This window comes from Meleagris gallopavo, chromosome 10 (genome assembly GCF_000146605.3).
Source record: "Meleagris gallopavo isolate NT-WF06-2002-E0010 breed Aviagen turkey brand Nicholas breeding stock chromosome 10, Turkey_5.1, whole genome shotgun sequence".
Taxonomy (NCBI): domain Eukaryota; kingdom Metazoa; phylum Chordata; class Aves; order Galliformes; family Phasianidae; genus Meleagris; species Meleagris gallopavo.
Genome location: NC_015020.2, coordinates 13,942,599 through 13,969,811, shown reverse-complemented (window position 1 = coordinate 13,969,811; position 27,213 = coordinate 13,942,599). Strand labels below are relative to the sequence as shown.

Genomic DNA, 27,213 nt, shown 5'->3' with positions numbered 1-27,213 from the left:
AAGGCACTTCACAGGAGGTTGTTTCTGTAGTTAGTCAAAACATGACAAAGACTTCTGCAAGCCCAGGAGAACGTGTTCTCTCTGCATAGGACTATTATAGAAGATCAGTCACACTGCTTTCTTCTTTATAGCCCAGTTTCTTTTGTAGTGATGCTCACGCTTCAAGCTGCTACTTGTGTGGTGTCATTTGCTGTTGTTGCTGCATTGCATGCTCCCGTTTTGTTGTGGAGTGTTGCTGCCATGCCTTGCTGTCCATCTTTGCTCACAGAATAGCAGGGAGCAGTATCATTCCAGCAGCTGCTTCGTGTAGTTGCAAAATAAGACAGAAGCACCTCCCTTTTTCTAAAGTCATCACAAAATCTGGCTTGTCATAGACAGAATTAAAGCTTCCTTTCAAACCTGGCTTTTTAGGGTGAGCTAAAGGGAAGAAATTGATCTTATGGGTGTGAGGATTGGTTTGCTCACCATCTGTCTGCTTATCTAAATTAATCCTGAGTCTAGCTATCCTGTGGGAGGAGTCAGGAGTCTTATTGATTGCTTTTGTGTCTCAAAATGTGTGATTGAGGGAGTAGGAGCTTCAAAGGTAACACATCACAAAGCCCACAATGGCGAGTGAGAAAGTTAGTGGAGGGAAACAAAAGCAGGAAGATAAAGGGATGGAAATCCTGCAGTTCTCCCAGATAGTGCTGTCACAGACTGTTACCAGCACCTGGAATACTGGCAGTAAACTTGAGAACTGCGATTGTAACTGTGTACTTGCAAAGGTAGAAAAGGACACTGTAGTGCATAAATGGTGTTATTTCTTGTGCTCATAGTGTAAATATGCAAAATAAACAAATTCACAACAGTTTCTTCTTGAGGGAGCTGTCTGCTATGAGAAACTGCAATGAAAGGCATATTTTTTCTTTTGCAGGGTTTCCACCTCCAACCTATGTTGTCCCTCCTCCTGTGGCTTTCTCCATGAGCACAGGGTATACCTTCCCAGGTGGTGTTTCTGTCCCAGGAACCTTCCTCCAGCCCACGGCTCACTCGCCTGCAGGAAACCAGGTGCAAGGTGGGAAACAGTCCCACATTCCTTACAGCCAGCAGCGGCCCTCAGGACCGGGGCCTATGACCCAGGGACCTCAGCAGACACCACCTCCTTCCCAGCAGCCCCTCTCATCTTTACCAGCTCAGGCAACAGCACAGTCTGCAAGTCAGTTACAGGTCCAAGCTCTGGCCCAGCAACAGCAACAACAGTCGCCAACAAAAGCTGTGCAGGGCCTGGGGAAGAGCCCGCCACACCACTCTGGGTTCCAGCAGGTAAGCTTTTTCTTAAATCTCCAGGGACAGTGACTTCACCACTTCCCTGAGCAACCTATTCCAGTAACTCAGCGCCTCTTCTGAGATTTTTCCTAATATCCAATCTGAACCTTCACTGGCACAACTTAAGGCCATTACCTCTTGTCCTATTGCTGTTATCTGGGAGTAGAGGCTGACCCCCACCTCACCACAGCCTCCTTCCAGGCAGTTGTTAAGAGCCATAAGGTGCCCCTGAGCAATTGTTCTCCAGACAGACCCGTCCCAATTCCCTTAGCTGCTCCTCATAAAACTTTCCTTCCAGACCCTTCACCGGCTTTGTTTCCCTTCTCTGGACGTGCTTCAGGGCCTTCATATCTTTCCTTTAGTGAGGTGTCCAAAACTGAACACAGCACTCAAGGTGTGTCCCCACCAGGGCTGAATAGAGGGGGATGATCAACATCCTGGTCCTGCTGACTGTGCTATTTCTGATGCAAGTCAGGATGCCTGGGCACACTGCTGGTTCACGTTCTATCAGCTAACACCCCCGGATTCTTTTCCTCCACGTCGCTTGCCAGCCACTCTGCCCCAAGCCTGTAGCAACGCATGGGATTGTTGTGACCAAAGTGCAGGACCCAGCACGTGGTCTTGTTAAAGCTCATACAGTTGGGCTCAGCCCATTGATCTAGACTGACTAGATCCCTCTGAAGGACCTTCCTGCTCTCAAGTGAATTTACACTTCTTCCCAGCTGGTATCACCAGCAAACTTACTGAGAGTGCACTCAATCCTCTCATCTGGATCGTCAGTAAAGATACTACACAGGGCTGGCTCCAATACTGACCCCTGAGGAACACCACTAGTGACTGGGTTACCTTTCAAAAGCTGTTGTTAAGGATCTTACTTGGGAATTTTGATCTGTAAACTTCTGGGAGAATTTGATAAACAGATGAAATTTAGTGGGCATGAACTTATGATTCTGTAATTAAGAGGGAAGTTGGGTAGGTGATAATCTGCTTTATCTGTTTCTGTTTATGAACAAGGTATGAAGGTGATGTTTCTGAGATGCTTCTCTTGGGTCTTTCTGATGTAAGCGTGAGGATGGAGTCTGAATTTTACTCTTTCTGTTGGGCTCAGCTCCCTCACACTTTGTTCTGTATGTACATGCTTGACAAAATCTGCACTCTGGCCTGTTACAGGCAAGACCCTCCTGTTGTTCTGGACAGCAGTTCAGTACCTTAATAAAGGTGCTGGTAAGTGCTGGATTCAAGTAAGGCTTATGCTTGACTATTGGCATACAGCTTGTTGAGGCTAATATGCCTATCGATCTGAATGTTGGTGAGTAATGTAGCAAATTAGAATGCCTGCAGTATATCTGTAATGGGTTGGCTAGAGCAACAGTTTGAATGAAGTTAGACATTCAATTAATGTTAATTGTTTCTACCTGCTGATGAAAGCATGTGTCTTTGCCTTAGTATCCACAGACAGACTCATCAAAGCAGCTCTGGAACCTGCCTCAAGTCCAAGGTTCACTGGGAAAGATTATGCCTGTAAAGCAGTCCTATTACCTGCAGGCCCAGGATCCTCTAAAATTGTTTGAACAGTCATTGCAGTCTCCTGTGATGCAACAGCAACCTCTGGAGAAAAAAATGAAGCCTTTCCCAATGGAGCCATATAACCAGAACCCCTCAGAAGTCAAGGTGCCAGAATACTACTGGGACTCTTCCTTTGGCATGGCTGACAACAGGGTGATGGCACAGCAGTCTAACGTGGAGCGCAGGGGAAAGCGGCAAGGAGTCTTCCGTCCAGAGCAGGATGCTGTCTCCAGGCTGACCTTTGAGGTAAAGATCTGTATTACAAGTGGAAAACAGTAAGGTTCTGATATTGCTGACAGCTCAGGCAGGAATGCTGTGTTTAGGAGTCCCCTCTAGCACCAGGCAGGTTACTGAGCGTATTTAGTGGGGCGCTGGATGTTGGTGTTGGTAAATGGGATCCCAGCAAATGGTACTGAATTGGCCACTTTGGTGGGCTGTGTTGTGGGATCGGACTCTTGAAGATTTAATTCAAGGAGGTGCAAGTTCTGCTCAGCGTAGATATAAATGCTGATCTCTGCACTGTGTCTGCCAGGTCAAGAAACGTGGCAGCTGACAGGGAAAATTCTTGTCTGGCACCTGATGAAAACCATCCAAATAATTGCAATTGAGTTATTACCCTTTAAATAAACTCATGCCACCCGCAGAGTACCTTGAGTGTGTTGAATAGTTTGGCTACTGCAGCCTCAGCCTGGGCTACAAATCAAGGGTGGTATGAGCAGCCCCATTGTGGGATTTTTTTTTCTTTCTCTGCTTTTTCCCCCTCTGCAAATCCCACCATGCAGCAAGAGAGTTGATCAGCTCCCTTCCTTAGCTATTGACTGCACTGATGGAATACTTTGCTTCTGTCTGTGCAGTTGTGCTTCAAGCTGCAGTTTATAAAAAGCCTGCCATCTTTGTTATTTATTAACGGTCTCGAATTGTCTGGAAGTGCTTCTGATGATGTTTATAAGGAAACTTAAACAGAGGCTTTTTTAAACCTCTGCTCAGATATGCCTTTGTAAATGCACTCAATTTTCAAGAGATCAGCTGGGATCACTTAGCTTATCCTTCGGGGAGAAAAGCCAGACAATATCCAGGAGACTGCCTCTACCCTGATGTCAGGCTGTGGCTTTTAGATGGAGAGTGGGTCAAAGCCTTGTTCTCATCCCTAAAAGGAAAGCATTGCCTTGGTGCAAGCACACTGCATACGGATAGAGACAGTGTCCATGGTGCTTGTTTTAGGCATCCCTTCCAAATTTTGGGATGCCAAGTTTTACTTGCACTTGGCAGGGTACTTTTTTGCCTGGTCTGGGGAGCTGTGCTGTGGTGTAGTAGCCATTAGCAGAGAAGTGAGTCCTACAGGATTTCAGTTCCGCAAGCAGAGGAAGGAAGATGCAAATGTAACCGTGGTTGAAACCTAAATTACTCACGGCTCTGGAAGAATAATTAACAATCTTATCAGGAAAAATAAATCACTTTCATTGTCCTTAAATGTAAAAAACAGATTTCAGTATCTGTCAGTAACGCAATGGGAAGCACATGCTGTGTTAATTAAAAGCAGCTGCCCATCACTTTGGCTGTGCCACTTACTTCACAGGCAGCTGCAGCGCTCCTGGCACACGTTAGGCTGCTTTTGTTTTCTGCTCAGTGTTTTCTCTGTGCACCTCCACCCCCCTCTGCTGCACTCGGCTCACCTCGCCCTTCTGCATGCTGCCCTCTGCACTCCTCACAAGTCTGCCTCCCCCTCTGCTCTCTCGTCCCGCTTTGCTTTAGCCTTTCTCAGCTCTTGCTCTTCCCCGTTCTGCCTTCTGTTGTCTCACTGTGCTCGTTTCTGTCACTAGGACCCCAAGAGCTCCCCTTTGCTTCCTCCGGACCTGTTAAAGAGTCTGGCTGCCTTGGAGGAGGAGGAAGAGCTGATTTTCTCTAATCCTCCTGATCTTTACCCAGCTCTGCTGGGGCCTCTCGCCTCTCTTCCTGGACGAAGCCTCTTTGTATGTATTTGACTTAATACTGCTGCTTCTCTAACTGGCATCTCTTTCTTCTGTGAAGTTATAAGAAATGGGAAGTTACTTTCTCCTCCCCATTCCTCCCCTTCACCTCCTCACCACTGAGTCAGTCACTGTGTGAGAGCTCAGACCAAGGCCCCTGGCTCTGGATAGCTTCAGAGGTGACTTAGCACCCAGTGCAGCTCTTTGTCCACGTCCAGAGAGAAGTCAGTATAACTGGGACTTTTTTTTTGTAAGCACAGTTCACGGGAAAGACACAGATGTGTCATTTAATATGCCTGTTCTTCTGCAGTTGTCTGGGATTGGTAGTAAGAATGAGGGTGTGTGGTGGAAGTCATCAGAACAAGAGTGTCTTTTGTTGTGAGGACTGCATAATGGCAGGGGGAAACCACACTATTAAATGCAGGAGAGAATGTAAAAGGGCCAGATGGTTTTAGAAGAAAACTGCAACAATTGGCTAAATAATCAGTGACTCCTGTATCAGTACAGTGAGTTCTGACAGACTCCTGTATGTGTATGTATTCCCAGTTCAGTAGCTAGAGGGCCTTTGAGCTGCTGAATTTTTACGTTACCTCTGAAAATGCAGTGTGCCTTTCTTCTGTAGCTAGGAGCAAACTCATTAAACACGTATTTTGGAACCGTGGTGGTAATAAGGAAGAGTTTTTTTGTGGCTTGACTTGAAATTTCTGCTTAATAACTCCATTCCTCAGGTTTTTTTACATGTCATTGCAAGGAGCCAGTAGCAAAGCAGGCACTCATTGCTGTCATCTTAGATTTGCTAAGAAACTAATAAATAGCTGCTTCTTCAACAGCTTCCTTTGAAGCTCTTACAATTGCTGTCTGCTGACAAACGGAAGGAAATACTTCTCTGTGCAAGCTGTGTGCATATGCAGAGTGTGAATTTTGTCTGCCTTTTAAAACATGTTTTCAAAGTAATGAGTTGTCACTTTGAAAGCCTAACAAGCTAGGAGCTGCTTGCCAAGGAAGCAAGGTTGTTTGTCTCAGGCTTACGGGATAAAAGCAAAGATATTCCAGATAGTAAGATGATGGTAGAGAGGGGAAACTAATCCAGGTTTTTGTTATTGGAATAATAAAATCTGATATGTCAAGCTGGTTTGAGTGCAAGAGAACTTTCGTTTGGAATGAGACTACAGGTGTAATTTTGGATCACACGTGGTTTTAATTGATTTTACTGATTCTGTGGCTTCAGTGACCCTGATCCTAAATTCAGTGGTGTTCATTGTCTGCCAAGCAAGCTTCAGAATGTTGCTGTGATTTGTGCTTTGGTGATAACCAGTTTTTTCCCCAAATAGATTTATTTTGTGTCAGTATTTTTTATTACCTAATGATAACAAGAGCTGAAGAAGGAAGCTGAAAAACGTCAGGCTGCAAATAACAGCTGTATGGGAGAGGGTGTAGGTCATGAATGGGTCATGGAAAAGGCCATGATATCTTAAATGTGGAACCAGGGGAAGCTTTGGAACCTGTGCTGTAAATACTGAGGCTTTTCAACTTTAGTCATTTTTAATGAAAATGAGAGAGCACTAGATGAGGCTTGCACTGTTTAACAGGATTCAATTCACAGCTAATCTTACTGTCTAAGAGTGTACAGGAATATTCAAAACTGAAAAATACTGTCAGTGAATAGCAACATATGAGGTCTCAGCAGGTGTGGGTGAGTTCTCATGTCACTGGAAAGGATCCTGTCTCATTTACCCAGCCATAGGTTTGGTAGCTTTGCTAGGAATGTCCTCTGTAGATGTGTCAGACCCAAAGGCACTGAGGATTCTAAAAGCTGTTAGCTGTTCTGTTAGCAGGGTTTGCTTGAGACTCTCAGCTGTCCCTGTTGGTTTCAGGCACTGATTACAGTTAGAAAGGAAACTTGTGATCTTCTGTTTTTGTTTGGTCACCCCATCCTCCAGGGTACCGAGGCTGAAATACAAGAGACCTTAAACACGACCAAGTGTCCTTTGGTAGCTCTTCATAGCTTACTTTCTTCCTGCTCACTTTGCTGAACACTAACTGCTCTTCTTCCACTTTTGGTTTTTGAAGAAGTCCCTGTTGGAGAAACCATCAGAATTGATGTCTCAGTCATCATCTTTCCTGTCCCTCAGTGGCTTTTCTCTTAACCAGGTACGTGATGACCAAGTTGGAAGCCTTTATGCTGTTCAGACTTGCCTTTAAGCCAATTTGTGTAGGCACATCCTTTGGTACAAACTAATGGCAAGCACAAAGGAGACCCACGTGCCTAATTTTAGTCTGTATGAGCAAGATTATCTTTGCCTCCTACTGTTTTTGAAAATCAATTGTCTTCTGAAATTCATCCTAGCTGTAGTTCAGCAGATGTACTGTTGAGTCTTGTTGAGTTCCTGGGATGCTTTCAGAGGAATCTCTGAGAGAAAGGATTCATCCCCAGGCTTTGTGACACAGTGTTTCTTTATTCCTGACTATTGGGATGCCTCTTCTCTTCCAAGGAACTGCTGAGCAGGGTCTTTTGAGTAGAAGCATAAAAAAGTTATGAAGGCATTGCAGTCCAGCAGAAGAAGTTCAGAATGTGATGGACTTTGTTAAGTAAACGTTCAAAAAAGATTCTGAGGAATGAGGAAGGTGTTAGAAAAGTGTTTTGATCTATAACTGCTTCATTTGAGCAGTCTGTTTCTCAAATTAATCTGCTACTGAAGCTCTTTCTTATTTCTTTGCTTTGCAGGAAAGATATCCAAATAACAGCATGTTTAATGAGGTATATGGCAAAAATATGAATACCAGCACAAAAACAGAGGTCACCCCTTCAGTTGCCCATCAGGAGACTTCACTGTATTCTCTCTTTGAAGGGACCCCGTGGTCTCCATCCCTTCCAGCCAGCTCAGGTAATCCTGGCACGAATGTCTTGACTTCAAGAGGATTGGAATTAATTCTGAACCTACTCCAAGTTAACTGTAACTAAAAATTAAAAAGAAAATCTTTTACAAGGTCTGAAGGTTTCTGTTTATATATCCTCTGAAATGTGATGGGATTCTGTCTTTATTATAGTGTAAGAACACAGATTTTAGTTGAAGTAGTTGAGCAGGATGAAAGTTGCAGGAAGTGTTAAATCCTGAAATCTCTTTAACTTACTCCTCAGAAGTACTTGGGAGTAGGACTTCAATTTTTAGAATGTGTCTGCTTTTAGTGTTGTTTCCTTGGAAAAAACAGGAGGAACTAGATTTCATAATGCTGATATTTGAAAGAGAAACTATATAGAGTGAGGAGTAGAATACGGCAGTTCTTTTTTCTTAAAGCAGCCTACAAAGCAAACCAGCTTTTTCTTTAACCATTTTCTGAAGGACATAAAATACATTAGAATTGTCATGGCTTTACCCTCACTAAAAATCCAGCAGAGTGTGAGAGGAAGGAAGGAGTTAGCTGCATCTAACAAACGGGAGGATTTTAAATAACTTGTCCCCTGCAGATGTTGCTTGGTCATACTGAAACTTTTGCAACAAACCAGAAGTGACTGCTGTAGATGAAATGGAAGGAGCTGCAAAGAGCTTTTATGCTAGTAAGGGTTATGGCAGGACATGGTTACAGCTTTTAAGCTTTCACTTCACCTCCTCATTTGAGACCATGTAGCTTCCTGCCACCCTGCCCTGCTGTGTTCTCTTCAGGCATCACTCTCCTGCCTGCAGACACTCCCATGTCAGCCTCCTCCTTTGCTCAGTGTTTGGTTCTGGTCTGAATTACTTTCAGATTCACAGAAGTGTAAAACTTTCAAATTTGAGTTGTGAACTTGAAACTCCTTGAGATCTAAAGTCATTTTGTATTGGCCTATGAAGCTTGGAGATGGGATTTTTATTGTTTCGGTTTGAGAAGAGGTGCCCAAGAAACTTGGGGAAAGCTTCATCTGTTAGCCAACCCTCGTGAGGTTTTTTTTTTGCTAAGTGCACGTATGCGTTAAACAGTCATGCTGGTTTTTTATATGCACAAACATTTCCACTTAGGATTTAGGAATTTGCATTACACTTGTGTGAAGGAAGGAATAAAAACAGACCTTCAGTATTGGGAAAAATGGTGATGGCAGAATCATTAGCAGCACTAAGAAAGACAAAATGAGGAAGCTCCTCATCTTCACCTTTTTCCTCTTGCCTTCTAACCACTAGATCACTCGACACCAGCCAGCCAGTCTCCTCACTCCTCCAACCCCAGCAGCTTGCCAAGCTCCCCTCCAACCCATAATCACAATTCTGTTCCTTTCTCCAACTTTGGACCTATTGGGACTCCAGACAACAGAGACAGAAGAATTGCAGACCGCTGGAAAACAGATAAGCCAGGCAAGTGCTGCATTCCAGGCCCGGAAGAAGCCAGCTGTTGGCATTTGTTTTGCTATAGATTTGTTTGAATTTGTCTCTCTTCCCCATTTCAGCAATGGGAGGGTTTGGTCTGGACTACCTCCCAGCCACGTCCTCATCCTCAGAGAGCAGCTGGCACCAGTCCAGTGCTCCCAGTGGCACCTGGGCAGCCCAGGGCCCCGCCATGGAGGACTCCTCAGCTGTGCTCATGGAGAGCCTAAAGGTATGTTGGACTGAAGCTGTGCTCGGGCGTGGGTGCTTGCCTATGGAAAGGGTGTGGTGTTATGGGATCCTGGCAGTGTGCACCGTGTCCGAGTTCACTGAGACCTTGAAGGTTTTTTCCTGCAGATTCGTGGGCTCCCATAATGTGGGAGGTGTGACCAGTGCTAGGAGATGTCACAGTTTTTCAGTTCCTGCCGTTCTAGAATATTTTGTGGAACAAGAACAGGCTGGCAGAACTGGAAGAAATAACACTTGCTTTGACTAGTCTAAAATTAGTAATTGTTAACGTGGGGTGGATTTTTCCATTCTCGAGGCAAGGGTAATCTTCAAGGGGAGCCTCTCTTCAGAAGGCCTTCTTTTGAAGTCTGGGTAACTTTCAGGTATGAGTTACAAAGGGAGGAGAGAATACAGAACAGTTTTGGCTTTCTCACCTGAAAGGAAAGGTCTGCCTCAACCAGGAGGTGCTAGCGTTGACTGTTTGTTTTTAGTCCATCTGGTCCAGTTCCATGATGCACCCTGGACCCTCAGCCCTGGAGCAGCTGTTAATGCAGCAGAAGCAGAAGCAGCAACGTGGACAAGGCGCCATGAACCCGCCGCATTGAGAACGAGGTGGCAACCCTTGCAAACCAAGGCTCCATAAACCATGGCATGTTGGGTTTGCAGGACTGGCCCACACAGTCCTGTGCAGGTGGCAGCCCTCTCTTCTGTTCCTTGCTGTCAGGAGGGCGTAAGTGCTCCACCAACCCACTGAGTGTGCACAAAATGTCTGCAGTGCAAGCAAACAACATCAGGAACTCTCCCAATCCCTGAGCCCTCTGGAGGGAGAGAGGAACTGCTGTTTGTCTCACTCAGTGACCCGATATCACCGCCTCTCACCTTCTCCATCGTGCATGTCCCCAGCCACATGGGAAGCAAAAGCTGAGAACGAAGGGCAGATGGGAGAAGCTAATGAGAACTTCTCGATCCTTTTCCTCTCTTTGGGGATATAAAATAGGAATCCATTAATGATTGCTTTGCTGACTGAGAATGTAGTTGAAATTACTCCTAAACATCTTTATTACTATCTCAGTAGTAAGATCACACTGAATTCTTCCGTACACAGATGTGCTTTGTAGTCAGTGTGTAGCAGTGAAAGCCCCAGCTGCTGCTCCGGTCAGAGGTGCTTGGTGGCAAGGTGGGGCTCTATCTCCTGGGCTAGCGAAGGAGTTTCATGAAGGAGAGTCTGGCGCTTGACACCACTTCACCTTTCACTCAAAGGCTTTGGCCAGCCCACGGGTGGGTTAGAGACTCCAGCATGAAATGCCCTCCTCTCAGTAGGTGTTTGAGCTATAATGGGAGACGTGGGGCACTCTGCTGGACAAGCAAGTTAACTGCTATGGGGTTTTAAATTAATGTTTGATTCCTGTACATTTTACTGTAGCAAAGTGGCTAGCCCCACAAAGGGCAGGCTACTCTGTGCATTCACAGCCTGACTCATTTTAATAGGTAGGTAGAAAGCTTTCAGTGTTTTTCATTTTTTTCTTTCTCTCCCCATCCTTCCATCTTTGCTGGATGCTAGTAGTTTTATTGCCGATGTGCAACAACTTGCAGAAAGTAATCAGGAGTCCAGCAGGACTGGGTAAAGACAACAGTCAGCCTGGACAGTGTGGAGTGTACGAACCCCACAGGCATACACCAGCTCTGCAGAAACCCGTCCCCCGTCCTCCCAGCAGCAGCCCTCAACTTTCAGTTCTAGAAGGAGATCTGAGGTGCCACGGACACGCGTGTGTAACCCACGCACGGAAGAAGCATAGTGCTGTTCGCATATGAAAAGGTGTAGAAGGGAAAAGAAAATGTTTTATTTGCTATTTATTTAGGGGGAAGGAAGACTGGAAACGTCATTAAAGAAAAAGACAGCATTTTTGTTAGGTTTCCCAGGGAAGCTACGGAAGCGATCTCAATGTCCGTTTGCTGTGTTTAGCAGTAGGGGTTTGTGTGACGATTCAGGATCTCTGGGCTGTAAGTCAGCTGCAAAGCAAAGCACACGCAGGAGCCTAAGTGACACTGGAGTCTGGGCGGCCCCAAAGAACATAAAAAGGGAAAACTGAGGCCCAGTACCCTTCTGAGGGCGTGAGCAGCTCCCCCACGTTCTCCACCTTAGCAACATCGCCGTTCTTTGTTGCGTTTTGAAGATGTATTTCCTTTTAAAAAGTCCAAAAAGTGAAGTTTCCACCCAACGCTAATACTGACTAAGCCCCCCGTACCTCTCCCAGCCCCTCAGTTTGTGTATTGAGCCGTGCGCCCCGGCAGCTGCGACATTCCAGTGTTAGAAGTGCAGCTGACTCTCGCACCCTCAGCGAGCTCACCAGGTTCACCACCTCACTCCTGGCAGTGCCAGGTCCCAACGCACTGCTCCACTTGTGCATGAGAACCCGGTGTCAGGAACACGGCTGGCTCTCGGCTGGGACCCCCATCCCGCCCTCCGGCGCCTGGGGGAGCGAGGGAAGGGACCCCGACAGAAACTGGTTTGTGTCGTAAGCTTTTTTTGTGTTTTTTGTCTGTCTGTGCAAGAACTGCAGCTGCTGAAATCAGCTTTGCCTTTAATTAAACCATGTTCTCTCCATCCAGGTCTGTGTGTTACGTTTATTTCCCCATGTAATTCAGCTGCAGGCTTTGAAAAACGCGTTATTTTCCTGGAGAAATTGGAAGAAGGTTCAAACTTTAATTTTTTTTTGTCCAGTTTGAAAGAAAACGAAATAAATGGCAGAGATTCTGGCTTGGGCTCAGTGCAGATAATTGGATCGTGGTTTTGTGCTGCGCTGTACGATGTGTTTTATGTATGGAACCAAAAGGCTGGGATGGTAGCAGCTTCCAGAGCTTAAACCTGATTAGAGCACAGGCAGCAGGAGCTGAAGGACACACAGCCTTCTGCTGTTGCCCTGCTGTAAATCAGGGTGGCACCTGCACTGCTCCAGTTTTGAGAGGTCATGAGGTTTTTTTATCCAGAATAAGTTCCTTTTAAAATAAATATGAGATTTAGGTAATGGGGTTGTACAGGATAATTGTTGATTGGCGCAGGGCGAGGCTGCGTGGTGCCTCTTATTTCAGCTCTTGAGGCTAGCAGTGATGTTTTAAGGAAGTAGATTCTGTTTGCAAGTTCCTGGTCCAGAGCTTCCCGAGCTCCTCAGTCTGTTTTTCCCTGCTTTTACATTGATTTTCACAGAACCACAGCATGGCCTGGGTTGCAAAGGAGCACAATGTTCATCCAGTTCCAAACCCCAGCTATGTGCAGGTCGCCAACCAGCAGCCTAGGCTGCCCAGAGCCACATCCAGCCTGGCCTTGAATGCCTGCAGGGATGGGGCATCCACAGCCTCCTTGGGCAAGTGGCTGATTTACCTTGTGGAAGCTCTGCCCAAGGCAGGTCAGTGGGGCAGAGCTGCTGCTACCAAGCCTGATGGTAAGCACGGTCCTTGGGACTGACTGTACTCCTAGCAGGGAGATTGCTGGCGACTTTTTGTTGTGTTTTATACATAGCAACACAAAAGGTAACACACACACAAAAATAAAGATTTTAATACTTGTAGAAATAATATTTTAGGTCTGTTTTCAGATGCGGTGAGTAATGTGGGAACTTCTTAGTTGCAACACTTGAATTCTTAATTTCTTTCAGTGTCCACCCTTCTGAAATCAGATTTCTGGGTCTTTAGTGTTACCATCACGAACAAAAGCAGAGGGGAAGATGCCTATTTTGCCATTGCATTGCCCTTCCAACCAGTCTTCATTTACTGCAAGATAAAATTGACACTATTTTTGTCACCCTAGGGATGTGCAGGAGCACGGTTACCCATTTTAAGATCATCTGCAGGTAAATAACCTGATGGAGAGGTGACTGGAGACGGGGAGGAGGAGTGCAGAAGAGAGATAGACAGCAAAGTTTGTGAAGTAAGAAAAACCTCAAAAGAAAAGCAGCCAGAAAAGAGTGCCGAGTGAGAGGAATTGGAATGACAGTACTCTGCAATATCACGGTCTCTTTGCTCCTAACTGGGTGTGGTGCAGGGTCAGAAGGAAGCAAGAATACACTGATCAGCGTGCTTGAAGGCAGCTGAAGTGAAACTCTCCCATCTTGCAAATGTTGGGACAGCAGGCTGTGTGTCCTCTCCCTTGGCTTCCACCTGCAGTTTGTGCTCGTGCCAGCTGTCCCTGTGACCTTTTCTGACTGCTCCGAAGCTTTTGCATTCGATGCAAACCTTCTCAGCAGTTTGCAGGAGCAGCTTCCTGTCGGTGCCAGCTGCTCCAGGTGTTTGGCACCTCAGAGCCAGGCCCACGCTTTCCCTCCCGTCTCCCGCAGTGGCAGGAGCACAGTTACCTTTGGATAAAACAAGTATCACATCTCCAGCCTGAAACTCCAGGTCTTCGAGCTGGGTGGCCTCGTAACTGTACTGTGCTACCACTTGGGTTGGTCCCGTCTCTGCTGCTTCCTTCTGCGACTCCTCTGGTTTGCTGTCAGGTAAAAATCCCTCTCCCTAGGGCAGGAAAGAAGCTGGTGAAGTCACACCATGGCTTCTGCTTTGCACCAGAACGCGGCAGATAAGCTCTGCTTAGGCTTCAGCCTGTGCCAGCGAGCCCCTCGCCGGCACCAGCAGAAGAGCTGGTCGCTGCTGCTGACCTCTGTGCAGTCGCACCACACCGTCAGGCACCGATCCTTGCTGTGGTTCCAAGCTGCCTCCAGGTTCTGCGTGCTCAGAGTCACCAGCTCTCTGCTAACTGCAGACTTGTACCTGGGCACCAGAGGACACAGCTAAGGGGAGAGCCACAAAAACTCGGCTCCTGCAGCGGGCAGTTCTCACCTCAGCACTGTGTGCTCGGGCTGCAGCTCCAGCTTGTCGCAAACCAGGCCCAGGAGCTCCTTGTAGGACAGGTCTGGCTTGACTTGCGTGGCAACTGTGTATTTGTAGTGCACCTTGAGAACATAGGGCTTGGGGACGGCCGGTTCGGTTTCCTGCAGGTGGGGAATTGGGGCGTCAGGCTTCTCCCCGCTCCCACAGCACGGGGAGCTTGGCTATGGGCTGGGAAAGGAACTGGGGCATAGGACTGCTGAACGACAGCTGAGCTCGAGGAACCATCTCACTGAACGTTGGCAGTCCCCAATACTTCTGGAGCGGGCCACCGAAGCCGTGCTGCATGTGTGGCTGGTTGCCTGCCCTGGGTTTGGCCTGGCAGCGAGTGCAGGGCTCAAGGTGTGCCCCCACCCCTCTGCACTTGTTCTCCTTGGGGATTGCTGCTTCTCCTGGAAGAGACCTCCCAAGCTGTATGCAAGTGGATCTGGGCTCTGCCTTCCCACCGCAACGCAAGGTCTTACCTTATTGGCTTCTCTCTGCTGCCTTGATGCAACAGGAACGAAGTCTGAGGAGGCAGAAAAAGGTGGGTCAACAAGTGGAATGGCATAAGCATTACTGCTGCGGGCTTAAATGTGTTTGCAGATCCTCTCAGCCTTTGAACACCCACTGTTATCTGCAGCAGCACCTCCCAGCCCTGGGGCCAGCTGTGGTTGCTCGAACAGACCAGTGTCAGGTGCAGTGAGGTTCTTCTGTGGGATTCTTCAGTAACCACTGAGAAAAGAGGTTAGGAGGGCTCTGCCTTGCCTGCTGTGTTTCAGGTGCTCACATTGTAGGGCCTGTTTTGTGTTTGTAGGAACTTTAGTGGGATGCAGTTCCTCAGTGGGCTTTGACATACCAAGGCATTTGCAAACACAAACAACGATATATCTTGCCCACTGTCATAGGGCTGCTTCTGGCAGCTAATAACCTCAAATATGGGAATTTGCAAACAAAACAGAGCCCTAAGCCACACTTTCAGCTGGCAGTGCCTGCCTTGGTTCACCGTGCTCAGGCAGCTGCATGGCCCTGGTGCCACCACCCCTGCCCCAGGTGCTGAGACACAACAGCCACATCTGTCCTTCCCCGAGTGGTCGTAGCTCCCTAGAACTGGCCCAGCACTAAGATAATCCCAGCTGCCCTGCTTTACGGAGAAGCCTGTAATACACATTCTGCTCTGGGTCTTATGCAAGCTGGGTCACTTGCCCTGCTGCTTTCCCTAGGCCCTTTTTTCCATTAGCTGCTGCCCTAATTAGAAGCAAAAAGGGGACCTCGAGCTTTGTTTTGTTCCATCCTCAGTGCTGCAGTTGCAGTATTGCCTCCTGTTCTAATGCCCACACCCCAAAAGAAGCAGAGATGACACTCAGCCCAGGTTTTCCATAGGGCACAGTATACAAGAGACAGTCCCTACAGCTCCCCCATTCCTCCCCTCCTTACACTGACCTGGTGCTGGCCGCCGGGGCCTTGGAGCAGTGCTGCTGGGTGGCTCAGGGATGTCAAGCTCAGGAGGGGCCTCGTCCTGTGCCAATGGGAAAAGGGCAGCACTGGCACTCAGCATCCTTAGGGAAGCAGGTACAGTCCCCGTGGTGCTGCTGCCTTGGGGCCTTGGGGGCCCCTCCTGCCACTCGAAGCAGGAGCCCTGGGGCTGGGAGTTCTGCCTACTGTCCATTGATTTGGGGCAGAACAGGGCAGTTCTGGCCTCTGTGAGTGCAAACAAGGACAGTTTTTCAGGAGACAGTGCCATTTAGGAGGCAGTGTCTGATGAGTATGTCTGGACCTGTTTTCCCAAGGCGTGTTTGGAATTTTGAATCAGTGAATTGCAGGGTGAATTCACTGCCCCTTCACCTCCCCAGTGCTACCACCTCCCTCCCCAGGGGTCATCAGTATGGTGCCTGCACAGATTTTGCAGGATCTGAGCTTGTGCTGAAAAGGCCATAAACCAGGAGTCCCACAGCATTGAAAGGAAGAAAGGTTTGTAGGCATGGGTCCTTCTGGGTGATCTATGTGATGTCCTGGGGCCACCAGCTTCTCCTGGGCTCCTTACCTGGACGTGCAGCTTGTGCTGGAGCTCCATGGGCTCAAGGAAGTTGCAGGGGACAATCCCTTTCTGCAGGGAAGAGACGAGGGAGAAGCATTGTAGGGACTCAGGGATTACTGGCTGCCTGGGTTGAAAAGGGTCTTAAAGGTCATCTAGTTTCAACCCTGTGAATGGCCTTGGATCATCTTGAGATGATTACTTGACCATCCAGGAGATTGAAGATAAGGGAATGATTTCTGTGTAGTACTTGTGCAGCTTGGGCACACGTGGCCAGGCAAGCAAAGCAGCACATCCGGCCCCTGCCTGGTAGGAGCAACAGGAGCAGGACACCAGGAGGTTGCCTCCACCAGCCATAGCCATCTGCCCTCAGACTTGAATATAGGATGCAAGGAAACCGGGTTCAGAAACCCCATTATTACCCTACCAGACCTTTGCAGAATCCCCCTTGTGCCAGGCAGACCCCCATACCTTCCCATTAAACATCACAGTAGCCCAGTTGTCTTTCTCTTTCTTCAGGACAAAGACGATGTTTCCTGGCAGGACCTGCAGCTCCTCAGCAGTTTCAGGTATGAACTCATACAGGACACGGTGAGGCTGCCCTTCAAGAGCCCTGGGAATGGAAGCCAGCATCATGTCAGGAGGCTGTTTTACCTCATAGGGGGCCTAAACTCTGCTCCCTTGTTTCTGTCCTCCTTTCCCCCACTGGTTCTGAACACTCAGCTGGATGGTGCAGGACACAGCTGCACCAGGCTGTTTGTTAGCAATGCTGCCAATGTTTCATCCAACCTACCTGAGGATTTCTGGTGTCTTGGGCCTGGGTGGAGGTCCAGAGGCCTGTGAACAAGACAGAAGGACATTTGTCATAATCTGGAGGATTTGGGTTGCTTTGCAGAAATGTCCTGCAGTCCTTTCCCATGCCTGTTGTCCTCCCTGTGTGGGTCCCTCCTTCTCACACTGGTATCAGATCATCAGTTTCCTTCTCCACTCAGCCCTTATGAATCTTACAGGGAGGGTCTGTCACCTCCCCGAGCTCCCTGCCCAAAGCCACCACCCCATGGCAGGGGCCTGGGGAGCATTCTCAGGGCTTGGCTTCCCCATAACCTCAGCTCAGACATGAGTGGGCTTGGGCTGTGACCTCTAGTGAAGAAAGCAGCTGGGATGTGGGAGCAGCTTCCTCCTCACCCTGGCCGTGGTGGGAAGCTTGGGGTGGTGACGCTGCTCTTTGCTCACCACTGTCATCCAGATGTCCCCCGCCCCCACGTATGCCCGAAGCTCTGCTTGGTATCCCTGTGTATGCTTGAAGCTCTCTGCACCACGTGGACTGCAGGGCATTGGTTCCTTACCTGCGGTTGGAGGGGAGCAAATCCTGAAAAACTGTCCTTGTCCACCACGGATGCCACCACCTACAGTCAAAGGAAGAGATGCTGTGACTTGGTGCTCCTCTTAGACCTCTGACATCCACTGTTTGTTTTCCCTGGCAGCACTGGCACTGGGGTGTCCATTCTGCCTCCCAGGATCTGAGCTGCAGTGCTTGGACTTTCCACAGTAACGTTGGAGAGGCCCTGCTCAATTGTCTGAGCTGCTTCAGGCTGAGCAGAGGCAGTACTGGAGGTTACTTGAGGGTGTCAGATTTTAAATAGTTCCTTTTTTTCTTTTTGTTTTTTTTTTATTCCCTTTTGCACCAAAGATCTTGGCTCCAGTGGGACCTTCCCATCTCACCATCCCTCGCTTCTCACTAAGGAAAGTGAAAATTGACCATGTTGAGCCACACAGATAGAAGGGTATTTCTGTGAGCTTAACTCTGCTATTCCCACATAATCCTGGTGCTTGCAGCATCACCAAGGTTTGGGTTGGCTTTGCATCTCTGTACTCAGCAAGCACAGCTCAGTTCTTGGTGGCTGTAAGGCACAGAGGGCGATCAGCATCTCTCTTCAGCCTGTGGACATGGCTTGCATTAATGCTCCTTTCTTACCATGGCTTTTCCCAGGTAGTCCTTCTTCTCCAGCTGAGCAACTTGCTTTTCATTTGGTCGAAATAGCTTCCCTGTGGGAATTGCCACTGGCTCATAGAGCTTCTGCTTCTGTAGCGGGGAGAAATCATAGAACCATTAAGGTTGGAAAAGCCTTTTGAGATCATAAGTCATGGAGCTGCATAGGCAGGCACTGTGCTGAGACCTGCTGCTCCTCACCAGGATGGCTTCCATCGCTCTGTCAATCTTGTTGTGCTGGGGCTCACTCTTTGAGCTCATTGCCAGTGTCAGGTGCTCCTCGGCTTTCTTCCAGTCCTCCATGGTGGCATACACCAGTGCGATGTTGTAAAGGATCTGCAGAGGGATGAGAGCCAGAAAATGGTCTTTTAGAGGCACTAAATCCTTGCTGTGGGTGTTTTTGCTACCCTGATGACATCCTTGAGTAACACCAGCTCTCTATCCCCACTCTAGCGTGCTTGATTTTTTAGCAAGGCACAAGTCGTAGAATCCTTCAGGTTGCAAAAGACCTCTCAGTTCACCAAGTCCATCCCCACCATGCTCACTAACCACATCCCTCAGTGCCACATCTCCACAGTTCTTGGACACCTCCAGGAAATGGTGACTCCAACATCTCCCTGGACAGCCTGTGCCAGTGCATCACCACTCTTTCAGAGGAGAAATGTTCCTAATATCCAACCTGAACATCCCCCGGCACAACTTGAGGCCATTCCCTCTCATCCAATAGCAGTTACACAGGAGCAGAGGCCAACCCCACCTCACCACAGTCTCCTTTCAGGCAGTTGCAGAGCAATGAAGTCTCCCCTGATCTCCTCTTCTCCACGCTGTCCCATCCCATTCCCTCACGCTGTGCTCCATACCCCGCACAGCTCCGTGCCGTTCTCTGGACATGAAGAGTCCAGTGAAAAACCATTGGGTGCATTTCCCCTGGATTTTATTGACCGAGACTGAAACACCATTTGGTTTTACTCACCTCGCAAGCGAAGAGCCTGTAGCGCAGCCCCAGGATCTTATAGTCGATGAGCTGGTTGCCTCGCAACTGGGCCAGAGCCTCCTTGAAATCCTTCATGGCCATTTCATAGCTGGGGAGGAGAGGACGAGGTAGGGGCTCCCAAGGCCCCTCCACCTCCTCGTGACGGTGTTCTGGTAGCCCACATAAGCACTTCACCTCAGGGCTGAGTCCCTGGCCCCCCACACTGCCCACGGCTGCTCAGCCAAGGGCCACCAGCTGAACGAGGGGTAAAACCGAAGCGCTGAAGCCGTGCACTCACTTGTGTCTCTTGTAGAAGACGGTTCCCCGCTGGAAGTAGGCCACGGCCAGGTGCTTGTCACAGCTGATGCTCTGGGTGAGCGCCTGCAGGGAGCGGGAAGGGAACGTCTGCAAGGAGAACTGGGCGACATCTCCCCGCAGCACTGGGAGCTGTGCCTTACCTCCTCTGCCTCGGCCAGCTGCCCCAGGACCAGGTGGGTGCAGCCGACGTTGAAGCAGATTTTGGCCGGTGGGTTCTGGACGGCGGTGAAGGCCTTCAGGGCTGCCCCCCACTCCTTGCCATCCGCAGCACACACCCCCTCCTGCCACAGCCGGATGGTCTCCACCAGCGACATGATGCGGTGCCAGATGGATGCTGTGTGCCCAGCCTTCCCTGCGGTGTCTGCCTTCCTCGTCCAGCCCTTCCCGGCTGCACGTCTGCCTTCCCACAGCCCGCCTGGTGTCACGAACCCACCAGGAAGTGGCCCTGGTGGCGTCAGAGCAGCGTGGCCCCGAGATGGGGAAGTGGAACTGCCCTGCTGCTTCCACTCGGGGCTGTGCCTGCATTGCAGCTTGTCCTCCTCGGGTTGTGCTGCTGGGGGCTTTGTGTGGGGGTGCCGGCGTTGGAGGGGTTTATTGGCTCGAGGTTGGCCTTGCAAAGCTGCGTGGTGAGTGCTGCAGCCCAATCCTGCTCATCATAGGCATTTCGAAAGAATCTGAAAGCTGTCAGCAAGACTTTGCCCTTGTGTATTTATTCAGGCTTCCCCACGGATAATGCCAACAGCAGGAGGGAGAGCACGGAGGAGACTTCTGCTCTACTTCTGCTCAGAACAAACCTGACCTGCTGATGGCTGGGCTTTAAGTGTGTGATAGAGCCCATCTGCAGACCTCAGTGTACCCTCATGGCCTCCCTGCAGGGCTCTGCTTTCACACTCCCATCCAGCAATGGTTCCCCCCTGTTGGGATGCTGTCCTGCTGGCTGGCTTATCTAGTAGCCCAGGTTGATCCCAGAACTGGTGCCAGGGGATGTGGGGGAGGATGTGAGATCCCCCCCTGTGGAAAGTGCTCATTTCACCTGCATTTTGCAGACAGATGAGATCTGAAGCACAGCAAGTGCACATAGCGACTGCTCCTTCAGATAATTTTAACCTAACATACAACTTCCAATTCTGAAGCTGTGGTAAGCCTTTCTAGTAACAGAGCAAGTCTCTTGTTCCCCTTTCTCTCAGTTTAGTAGGAGAAACCTGTTTCTTGTCTGAACAATGTGGATGTTACCATGTGTGGTGTGAGCCTCTTGAAGCACAAGCACTGCACTGAGAGCTGGCAGGAATGGCACGGGACTGCCTGAAATCCAGCGAGTGTGCAGTAGTCATCTTTAAGTTTGCACTGCAACAACATGCATGGTTTTATCAGCATTTCTGGAGTGAAGAGACACAAAAAGAGCCCAGATCAGCACTACTTTATGTCCCACATCTGCATCTCCAGGGATAGGAGTGTGTCCATCATGTGATGCTGCTCTGGAGGCAGATGAGTGAGCAGGGCCAGCATGATGCACCGTGCTGTGATGTGAGCACAGCGTGCTCCTGAGCTCACTGCCTCTTTCCATTTCACTCAGCAGCAGTCAGCAGAAGAGAGGCCTTCCCTCAGCTCTGCCCTCCTGCCTGCAGGCAGCCTCATTTAGCGCATCCCTGAACACAGAGGCACAAAATAAACACATCTTCATAAACATTTCTAAATACTTTATAGCATACTCTGAGGGGAATCTGGAAAACCTGAAGATTGCTCTTCCGCTGTCTGTTTGTCCAATACCACCTAGAGGGAGCTGGTCCACTCTGACTTTGGCTGGTTTTGGAAAGTTGATTACAGGTTCATCCCCTGGAGATGCCAGAGACAAACACAATCTCAACCATGACATCAGGACTTTCACCCCCTGCAACAACCCTGCCTTACTGTTTTTCTCCTTTAGGGAAGGCATACAGCATCAGTGGTTGGGAGTGTCGCTCCATGGTTCAAATCTGAGCAAAGGCAAGGACACCTCTAGCAATCCTGGTTTGCAACGTCTCCTGTTGTTTAAATGTCTTGGAACAACCTCAGATTTTCTTGTATGCCACGTATTGACATGACTTAAAGGAGAAACAGCTGCCAGAAAGCAAGCTTTGCAAGATAAAGAATAGAGGGGAGAAGCTCTAGGGCTTGCTTTTAACTTTGGTCAGCACTTGCATTCAGCTGCCTGCAGAATTAAAAGTAAGTTAGCATCAAGATATTTCAGACTCCAAGTAAATATTCAGTGACGATTTATTTGTCTTGTATTTATTACAAAAAAAAAACGAAGCAGATATCAAAAAACAGCAAAGAGTTTACAAGTTCCCCAACCGTTTCACACAACGGAACTGTTGTAAAATGGCAAATGTAAAACAGTGTGTCTCAGTCCTGGCCCTAACCTTCAGTGGTGAGCTGTGGTCTCGGATGCCCAGGGCTTCCTTAATTCCTTTTTAAAATACTCCTCTTTATTTTGGAACTTCATTTGTCCACTTGCTAATGCACCATGGTACAGCAGGAATGTCAACTGTCTGGTAACCCTTAAGACTACGTCCCTTTTCTTCTCCTGTGTAGGATCTTTAGTTCCCAAAATAAAAAGTTTCCTGGACTGGGCTCCAGTGTAAATGGACCTTTAAATTCTAGCATGCAAAGTGCAGGAAGGACAGCTCCACCCTCGCTGTGATCTGCCTGCTGTTCACCCGGCCTCTGACTGATCACAGCACATCAGAACAGGCCACGAGGTGTGAGGTTAAGGAAAATACCTGGCTTACTGGAATGATGATCGGTCAGAGGGAAGCTGCTCTTTTCTGTCCTACTCACTGCTGTAGGCTCAGAGGTTGACCAAAGGAAACATGGTCCAGTTACCAACGTTTGCAGCTGCCCCACTTTTCAAATATTTATTTTATATCAAAACACTGCTTGGCTAGCAAAAAGGATTAAGACATTGCCCTACGTCCCTCAGCACTTGTGTGGAAAGTCAGGCCCAAATCTGCCAGAATTATACACAAATACAAACCATCCTAAACATGTTGTAAATGTAGCTATGCGTGTCACTGAAATGCTCGAGTACCAAAGAGTCCTGTTAGAAATAAAATTGCACCTTCATAATTTTCCAGAGTTTAACAAAAAGAGATCACGATATGCATTACTTGTCAGGTACGAAAGAAGCAGCGAGAAGGCAAGCTGAGAGACAGGTGCTGCCCACGGGGCAGCAATGGCATCTGGTTGGGTTTTGCACCAGCATTTCCCACACCATGGAGAGCAAACAGCCATTTGGTGCTGGAGTTAAACCGTTTTCCTGGCAGTCAACACACGGACGATAGACCCTAATCCACCAGCAGCCAGCGCCTGAGAAGAGAAACACGGCAGTGAGCAGCAAGTCGTGGCTACAGACCCAAACAGCTGCTGGGAAGGGTTTCCCCACCATATTCAAATAAGCACCTTCCAGCAGCTCAAACCCAGAACAGCCGGGTGGCAGGGAAGCGTGGCTGCATTCATTTTAGGGACAGCATGCTAACACGCTTTTGTTTCCCTGCATAACTAAGTTGCAAATTTGGCTTCCCTCAAGAAAGGAAATTCTATTTCTGTCCCTCGAACCACTACGTTGAACTATTTTGTTTGCCCCAGTCTGACTTAAAAAAAATACACATAAATCAAACTATAAATGCAGAATCGTTACTTAAGGAATCAGAAGAATGAGGAAGAACAACAGAACTCTGAACATGCAGGACAGTGCACTCCTCATCTGTGGGAAATGCAGCACTTGGCTGTTGGCACACTGTGGCTACTGACAACTCTGAGCAGTTCAGAAGGAACAGGTGAGGAAGGAGGGGAGGTGTTCCCTCTCTATCAAAAGAGGAATAGAGTGCTCATCAAGAATGGCCACAAGCAAGTTGAAAGCTTATGAGTGGGAGTAAAGAGACCAAGGAAACAAAGGGAGCAAGAAGAAAATGCACAGGTAAAGGAAGCAGGGACAGGTACCCTGAGAGGAGTATAGGGATGCTGCTGGGCTGTGTAGGGATGGGGTCAGGATGGCTGAGGCCCAACTGGAAGTGGGCTTGGCAAGGGACACAAAGAACAAGAAAGTACCTGTACGCAGGTACATCAGCCAGGGACACAGATGGTGTCCCTTAGGGGTCAGTACTGGAACTGGTGTTCTTTAGTATCTTCATCAGTGGGATCGAGTGTGCTCTCAGCAAATCTGTGGGTGACACCAAGCTGTGTGGTGCAGACAACATGCCAAGGGATGGGATGCTGTTCAGAGAGACCTAGACAGGCCAAGCAGCAGGCCCAGGAGAATCTCATGGGGCTCAACAAATCCAAGTGCAAGGTCTTGCACCTGGGTCATGGCAACCCCCACTATCAGTGCAAGATGGGTAGATAAAGGATAGAGCACAGCCCTGATGAAAAGGTCTTGGGGGCTGTAGAGAAACTGTTAGGTCACAGCATGAATTGGTGATTGAGCACCTGAAGGGGTGTGGCTGGGCCAGGAAGCACAAGCAAATTGTTTGCACCTGTGCTTCCCATGTGACCAGAAGGGGTGGACCCAGGGTGGATCCACCCTGGGCTCATATAAGGGCCAGCCATGGAAGGGTGAGCATTTCTTGGGCCTGGGTTACTTCCTGAGGAGTGCTGTGTACTTAAGAGAGGCTTTTCACCAGTTGGGTGAGTTTAACTCTTCTTTCTTGATATAGTATTTGCCTACCTGCAAATACTTCATCTGCTATAACTAAGAACCTATCAGAAGCAATTTTGCTTCTTCGTAAGTCAAAAAGGGGTATTGGTGGAAGGCAGCTGGGCATGAGCCAGCAACGTGTCCTTGCAGCCCAGGAAGTCAGCTGAATCCTGGGCTGCACCAAAAGCAGTGTGGCCAGCAGGCTGAGGGAGATGATGCTACCTCTCTACTCTGTGCTGGTGAGACCTCCATCTGAAGTACTGGATCTAGATGTGGAGTCCTTGGTACGGGAGAGATATGCTCCTGCTGGAGCACATCCAGAGAAAGGCTACAGAAATGACCCAAGGGATGGAACACCTCCTCTGTGAGGGCAGGCTGAGAGCTGTGGCTGTTCAGTACAGAGAGGAAAAGGCTCTGGTGAGACTAAGAGCAGCCTGTCAGTATCTAAAAGAGGGCTGTAAGAAAGAAGGGGACACTTCTTAGCAGGATCTGTTTTGACATGACAAGAGAAAATAGCTTCAAACTAAGAGGGGAGGTTTAGACTGGATATAAGGAAGAAGTTTTTTAATATAAGTGAGGTGAAGCACTGACACAGGTTGCCCAGAGATACAGTGAGTGCCCCATCCCTGGGGACACTCAAAGTCAGGTTGGACAGGGCACTGATGGACCTGTGGGTGTCCCTGTTCAGTGCAGGGGAGTTGGAGCAGATGGCCTTTAGAGGTCCCTTCCAACTCAAACAATTCCATGATTCTGTGAACCTATTTTAGTTTTACCAGGCCAAAGGGTGACTCTTTATCAGGCTCAGTGAGTGTGCCCAGGACCCAAGAACCTGTTCCCACAAACAACCCAGGGGAAGAGCACATCCTTCACACACACCTTCTCATGCCACTGCAGCAGCACAGCACTGCTGTTGTCAGAGGGGCTCTCAAAGCCTTTGTAGATGTACTTCATTAGCAGATCAACACCATTCTTATCCAGGGACTGGACTGCCTTCTCGATATCGTTGGCTTTGAATGAGATGAGGACCTTCAGGACAATACTTTCTGCACGATCCTGTCAATAGGTAAGAAAGGCAGAGAGATTTATTCTTGTATAAGAGGCATCCAAACATTAGTCACCTCCTAACAAATACAGTTTTCTCAATAGTAATTCCAAAATACATTTGAATAGAGCAGTTTGTACACAAATCTTATACTCTCTCTATATAATAGATTGTCTTTCAATGCTGAATAGTATAATGGAGTTCAGTGAGTTTGCTCTGTTCTACGTTCCTCTGCCTCTCTGCTTGTTGCAATTTTTTCATCCATTAAATGAGGTTAGGGCTAAATTTTAACTTGTATATTGAAAATCAAGTTCTGGCAAGCTCCAAAAAAGGTAGCGATTGAGTACTTGGCTGGCCTCATTTGTTACCAGAGCCTTTCCCATATCTTTGCTCTATTTAACGAGACACAATTATTATATTCAATGGAAGTGGCACTGGTCAACCTGGAAGGAAAAACTGCTGTAAGCCACATGCTTTCAGAAAAAATCTGCTCCTGTCCTTTCAGTAATTTCACAGAAATTGAGAAAATCAGCTCCTGTCCTAGGTACAGAGGACACAGTCTGGCAGCATTAACAATATTATGCGTTAATGACCATTTGCAAGTCAGTCTGGGTGTCATTTCAGGCCCAGGAATTTGTGTGGTATGATTACAGCTCTAGATTAGCCATGCAATCAGCAGAAAGTGACTGTTCCTGTTCACCCATCACTAACTGCGGGAGGATGAAAGAGAAGAGGTCTGAAGCTTGTTAGTTCTGAATAATTCCATTATACAAATACTTCTAGCAGCTTCCTCTTGCATTACTGATGTTTAGTTTCCTTATTTCAAGTTTCACAGTCACTCGACTTAGTGAGACTTCTCACATGAAGAGCTCTGAGCAAAGCTGAAGTCGCATAAGGATGACTAAATGTTTAGTGAAACACAAAGTCAGTTGCTCTGCCCTCTTCAGTTGCACTGCCTTTGCACTGTATTGTTAAGAACCTCAATACAGCTCTAAGAGAAACAAGTCATTCATATGAAGATAAAGCTGGTCATGCTTCTAGACAGCAGTGTCTGCAACAAACACCAGCTGGTTCTCTGTGAAACCCCTCAGGAAAGGAAGGGGCTCAAGGAAGATCCTCCACCAGCGGTCTGCTGAGGACAGCCTGGTGTCAAAGCACAGAGCTGTGGGGCTCTGCTCACCACCTCCTCCCATCTGCCTCTTCCTCTCACCACTGCAATCACGAATGACTCAAGGCTTATTCTGGGGAGATACAGAAGTACGTGCATGCAGCACTCTCCTGTGTTCTGTCAGAGGGGAAGTGCACGTGATTTCTGAGGTTCCAATGGCTTAATTTTGATTGGCTGTGATAACCACCAGTTTTTCCTTTTTTGTAGGCCCAGGTCTGGCTGTGCTAGCAGTTTCCTCAGTCGCTGCTGACTGCGGTTCTGCAGCCGTTTGGTGCTGAGCTGAGGAAGCTGCCCTGAGGAGCCTGACCTGCAGCAGGGGTGGGTTGTGATGAGCCAGACCTGCCCAGGCACAGTGTGTACAGCTGAGGGGCGGCCAGCTAAAGGTGCACCAGGCTGTGAGTGGCTGATGGAGCTGTGGGTGCCCCCACACTGCACAGGAGTTGGACCGGGGGGCCTTTAAAAGTCTCCTCCAACTCGAAGCATTCTAAAAAGGCACACAGACATCCGAGCTGCGGTTTTTAGAACGGGACAGAGCAGAGATCAGGGATGTGGGGACGCGTCCCAGCGCCTGGCTTTCTGTGACACAGACAGGAAGGCACGCTTAAGGAAGCGCCGGGCTCACCTTCACGGCCTGGTTCTTCGTGTTGATGGGCGGGTTCTTCAGAGCTGCCTGCAGCGCGGCCATCATGTTCCCTGTGCCGGGCGTTAAGGAGCGGCAGCGCTCCCTCAGCACCCACCCGCTTCAGGGGCGGCCCGTC

At 48.5% G+C, this 27,213-nt stretch overlaps 3 protein-coding genes across 7 annotated transcripts in view; 1 reads left to right on the top strand and 2 right to left on the bottom strand.

Annotated features, from left to right (window-relative positions):
* SMG7 (SMG7 nonsense mediated mRNA decay factor) overlaps positions 1–12,164 on the top strand; it is a 29,472-nt gene extending 17,308 nt beyond the window's left edge. For 2 of the 3 annotated variants that reach the window (XM_010715832.2, XM_010715831.2), the window contains exons 15-22: positions 914–1,302; positions 2,752–3,117; positions 4,692–4,841; positions 6,909–6,989; positions 7,564–7,723; positions 8,993–9,163; positions 9,256–9,404; positions 9,892–12,164. In XM_010715832.2, coding sequence (XP_010714134.1) covers positions 914–1,302; positions 2,752–3,117; positions 4,692–4,841; positions 6,909–6,989; positions 7,564–7,723; positions 8,993–9,163; positions 9,256–9,404; positions 9,892–10,005 — 1,580 coding nt within the window. In that variant the 3' untranslated portion in view covers positions 10,006–12,164. The remainder of the gene's footprint in view (positions 1–913; positions 1,303–2,751; positions 3,118–4,691; positions 4,842–6,908; positions 6,990–7,563; positions 7,724–8,992; positions 9,164–9,255; positions 9,405–9,891) is intronic. The other variant, XM_010715833.2, reaches the window with a different exon arrangement.
* Positions 12,165–12,929: 765 nt separating this feature from the next.
* On the bottom strand, positions 12,930–20,245 carry NCF2 (neutrophil cytosolic factor 2). Of its 3 annotated transcripts, XM_010715830.3 has the most exons (15): positions 19,714–20,233; positions 19,554–19,636; positions 19,256–19,364; positions 18,484–18,618; positions 18,268–18,375; positions 17,639–17,698; positions 17,086–17,129; positions 16,764–16,905; positions 16,302–16,364; positions 15,701–15,776; positions 14,743–14,786; positions 14,231–14,382; positions 14,050–14,161; positions 13,750–13,906; positions 12,930–13,168 (listed from the first exon to the last, which is right to left on the bottom strand). In XM_010715830.3, exons 1-15 carry the CDS (start codon positions 19,885–19,887, stop codon positions 13,071–13,073), a joined length of 1,557 nt encoding a protein of 518 aa, XP_010714132.1. In that variant the 5' UTR covers positions 19,888–20,233; the 3' UTR covers positions 12,930–13,070. The 3 variants fall into 3 exon arrangements, with proteins under 3 accessions (XP_010714132.1, XP_019474190.1, XP_019474191.1); XM_019618645.2 differs by having other exon boundaries at positions 13,075–13,906; positions 19,714–20,238; XM_019618646.2 differs by lacking the exons at positions 12,930–13,168; positions 13,750–13,906; positions 14,050–14,161 and having other exon boundaries at positions 14,289–14,670; positions 19,714–20,245.
* A 1,672-nt stretch (positions 20,246–21,917) lies between these two features.
* On the bottom strand, positions 21,918–27,207 carry ARPC5 (actin related protein 2/3 complex subunit 5). Its single transcript, XM_003208525.4, has 3 exons — positions 27,078–27,207; positions 25,122–25,298; positions 21,918–22,918 (listed from the first exon to the last, which is right to left on the bottom strand). The coding sequence occupies exons 1-3, from the start codon at positions 27,141–27,143 to the stop codon at positions 22,856–22,858; spliced, it is 306 nt and encodes a 101-aa protein (XP_003208573.3). The 5' UTR covers positions 27,144–27,207; the 3' UTR covers positions 21,918–22,855.
* Positions 27,208–27,213: the final 6 nt, after the last annotated feature.